The 3,999-nt window shown below is 40.3% G+C and overlaps 1 protein-coding gene across 6 annotated transcripts in view; it reads left to right on the top strand.

The window, feature by feature from the left end:
* MEIOB (meiosis specific with OB-fold) overlaps positions 1 to 3,999 on the top strand; it is a 19,016-nt gene that overhangs the window by 13,034 nt on the left and 1,983 nt on the right. For all 6 annotated transcript variants that reach the window (XM_033517955.1, XM_033517958.1, XM_015643414.1 and 3 more), the window contains 6 exons: positions 365 to 465; positions 2,056 to 2,108; positions 2,193 to 2,288; positions 2,665 to 2,766; positions 3,206 to 3,359; positions 3,696 to 3,879. In XM_033517955.1, the coding sequence (XP_033373846.1) occupies positions 365 to 465; positions 2,056 to 2,108; positions 2,193 to 2,288; positions 2,665 to 2,766; positions 3,206 to 3,359; positions 3,696 to 3,879 (690 nt within the window). The remainder of the gene's footprint in view (positions 1 to 364; positions 466 to 2,055; positions 2,109 to 2,192; positions 2,289 to 2,664; positions 2,767 to 3,205; positions 3,360 to 3,695; positions 3,880 to 3,999) is intronic.

Genomic DNA, 3,999 nt, shown 5'->3' with positions numbered 1-3,999 from the left:
GGGCTCTGACACCAATAACTCCACTGTAAATCTGTAAATGTGGATTTTGGGCTGTGATGGCAGTGAGTGAGGAGCATTTCTGGGCTCTGACACCAGTAACTTCACTGTAAATCTGTTTCAGTGTGGATTTTGGGCCTCACAATGGTCAGGACTCTGTTTGTTCAGCCTGGCACCTGAGTGATGATAACCACACACACCCTTTGATGAGATTTTTACCAACAAAATGAAAGGAAAATATTAAGTGATGCCATTTTCAGTAGTCTACAGCCTTCCCTTTTCTAACCCTTTTATTTCCTAGGTTATGAGTTTTATTCTCCTAAGTACTGAAGACAGGACAAGTGACTTATTCTCTTTCTTCTTAAAGGTTGGGGAGCCCAAATATTTCATGACTTCGGACAAAAGGAAAGGCCAGAGGTGTGAAGTCAAGCTGTATGATGAAACAGAGAGGTCTTTCCCAATAGTATGGTAAAATGATCTTTAATTCACTAAAAAGTACTAGTTAATTAAAATGAATAACTAAAATTAATTCAAACACAGGTAGAACAATTAGCTGTAAGACGCACTAATTAGCTATAAGCCTGTCTTTTAATTGAAATATATTGTTATTTAGGAGGCAACTGAGATGAGGCAGCAGTGTACACTGAAAAGAGACTTAAAAAAGAGATTCATTAGAGTGGTCTTATATATCTTGTGTAGTTTTATGGCTTGCTGACAGCCTGCTGGCTCATGGATGGCAAAATGAAGCTCAGTTCCAAATAATTCATTTTTTTCATGTGGACATTTGAGCTAATGCAGGAAATGGTATTTAAAACCAGCTGCAAAGGCTGTTGTGTCTCTTCCACAAACAGGAGGGCAGGAAAATGAAGAGCATGATCCATTTTTAAAGCCAAGCAGAATTGCAAGTGGAGTGGAAATAGGTGGAAATAGTTTTTAAATAGTTTTTTTAACTATTTCAATTTAACTATTTAATATTTTAAGTATTTAAAATAATGCAGAAACATTTTGATACGGCTTTGGCTGTATTTCCAAGCTCTGTCTTGTTTACAAACACGACTCCACCCACCCCATCCCTGCTGTAAGCAGTGCCTTGTTCACAAAGGAACCTTTGCATTTTGCCCAGAGTTTGTTCAATAAACTTGTGGCTTTTCCATGTGCAGGGACATGTGGGGGTGTGGATATTTTTCACTTGCCCTGAGACTGTTTGGTGGTTAAAAAATGACTTCAGTGACCTTTGCTCCCTCAGGGGATGTAGGCAGGCAGCCCTGCACTGTGAGCTGTTATCACCAGGGATGTTTATCATGGGATGTTTAACACAATTCATAGCCACAAACCCAAAAGAAGCAGCTCAGGGGTGAACCCTTCCAGCCCAGGGTTAATTTGGAGCAGCTCCTCCATCAGATCTCTCTCAGGGCTGGGACTTGGGCACTGTCAGGGTATTTCAGAGCCCAGCAGTGAAGAGGAAATATCTTAAATCTTTTTCCAAGGATTAAGGAGAAAACCCACCAGAACAAATCTGTGCTTTGGCTGTGCTCTTGCCAGGCAATATTAGGAGGAGCTGAATGTGATTTTATCAAGAGAGCATGAAATTACCATTTTTGAGGGATACTTCTGACCTCACTCCAGTCTCATCATCCCCAGCCACAAAGATCCCAGTGTTGGAAGTGGCTGAACATCTGGCCTGGGGATCTGAGCACAAACAGCTCCTTTAACTGGGATTTGCTTTAGTTAGAAATGACTTTGATAAAAGCTGAAATACAGCATTTCCCCCAGGTATATTCTGCATTTAAACCCATCTTTATTTTATCCTGTTTGGGATAAAACAAGCTCATGAATTTCAGTGCCACAAAGGAGTCCTGTCCCCTTTGGCCAATTTTATTACACCTACATTATTTAGTTTATTTATTTAGTTAATTAATATTATATTAATAATATAATATTAATATATAATATAATAAAGAAATATTATTTATTTTGTTATTTATTTAGTTTTAGTTACTAAGCAGTTTGAGTGCTGTTTCAAAAATATTTTGATACATCCACTTTTCTTTTATTTAGCTGGGATAATGAATCCATCCAGCTGGCACAGAGCTGGGTCCCCCAAGAAACAGGTAAAACAGTCTGGTTTATGGTTTTACTGTAGTTCTTCGTGTGACATTTATTCTCCAGTAACATGAGGGTATTTTTGTGCACAGTTATATTTGCATCAGATGTCAGAATCAATTTTGACAAATTTAGGAACTGCATGACTGCAACTGTGATATCCAAAACCATCATTACAACTAACCCAGGTAAGAGCTGCTCAAGTATTCCTTTGCTTTTAGTAATTATTCTAGGCTGGAATGCATTCATTAATCTATTGGAAATGTGATTTCTTCTGCCTGCTTCTCACAAAGCTCTCTGCTTTTTATCTGCTATGTGATGACCAGTTCCTTTGGCTTCTACTCTTTTCCCTTTCCCTTCCCCTTCCCTTTCCCTTTCTCTTCTTTTCCTTTTCCTTCATGGGTTTATTCCATGGAGGACTGACAGTTAAAATAAAAAAGAGAAAAACAAGTCTTGGCTAATTCCAATGTGTTTGTGTTACCAGAATAAAAAGTTGTAAAATATAAAAATGTTGTGATTTTTACATACAACATATACTGATTACTTTTAAAAATGCATCCTCAGAAACAGCAGAAGCAAATGTTCTCTTCAGCTTCATCAAAGAGAGTGCCCAGGCAGGAGCTCTGCCCAGCCCAGTGAAGGAGCTGGCAAATGAAACCATTAACTGTAAGAATTTGATTTTATTTACCTGCAGTGTCTTTTCATAGTGCAGCTGAAATAATTCCTGCTCTGTGCTCTCAGAGGAACAAAACTCAGGTCCAGCCTGGCTGAATATGTAAAGTTTGGATGGTTTCTTGGGGCTGTCTCTTATTTTATGTGTCTCCAGCTGACTGTGCCAGCTGCAGCCTGTCTGGTGTGCTCCTTCTGTCCAGAGAGTATGGAAAAGTGAGGGGAAAAGCTTTTGTCAAAAACTCCTTTTGGAGGATACAAAGATTAAATAATAGATAAATTCCTGATCTGAGTTCCCTTTTGTTTTACTTTTTTTTGGGAGAGTGCTTTTCTGCTGCTTTAAATCTCCTTTTTATTGCCTTAAGATCCATTTTGGCCATTGCTCTTTGAGTAATTTCTGGCTCAGACACCCTTAACGTGTCTTTTAAACTTGTAGTGGAGGCTGTAGTGGATGTCTACACAGTGGAACAGCTGAAAGAAAAAGCTCTGCAGAGTGATGGGAAGCTGGAACCTCTCCATGGAATTATTTATGGCTACATTTCCACCCTGGACATTGATGAGAACGTGTCCAGAGTCCTGCGCAACAGATGGTGAGCAACTGTCTGCTTGGAATGTGTGCTAAAAACTGCTTGTCCCTCTTCCCCACACCCAAATGAGATGGAGCAGTATTTTAGTCCCATCCCAGAGAAGAAATAAAACTCCTCTGGAGGATGCCATGTGGGTTTCTGTTGTGGGCTCTGTGAAGGCTCTTTATGGTCCTAGAGTGAAAAAGAAAGAGATCACTTTGTCTCAGACAGACTTAAGAGTTTAGGAGATAAAAACTTTTTTTTTTTAAAGGACAAAGTCTCTTGGGAAATCTCAGTCTAGAAAAACGTTTCAGGAAGAATAAATTGCATAGCTGCATAAATTACCTCCTTGTGTTTCAGCTCAATCTGCCGGTTCATTGTGAATGAAGCATCAAACACCTGCACCTTCTGCAGTGATGTCTCTCCAGAGGCCAAGTCCACCTTTGCCAGCTTTGACATCCTGGTGGATGTGACAGATCACACGGGCACCCTGCGCTCCTGCTACCTGTCCGACTGTGTCGCTGAGGAAAGCCTGGGCTGCACAGTAAGGGGGGATTGGGCTGGTCCTCCTGAGCTCAGCTGAGGAGCCTGGTGGGAATTGCAAACACCTGCAAATGTTCTCTGTGTGTGTGTGCAAGAGTTAGAAAAATGGCATGGATGGATG

Source organism: Parus major, chromosome 14 (assembly GCF_001522545.3).
Source record: "Parus major isolate Abel chromosome 14, Parus_major1.1, whole genome shotgun sequence".
In the NCBI taxonomy this organism is placed as follows: domain Eukaryota; kingdom Metazoa; phylum Chordata; class Aves; order Passeriformes; family Paridae; genus Parus; species Parus major.
Note: the sequence above shows the minus strand (reverse complement) of the source record. Positions and strands in the feature narration are given on the sequence as shown.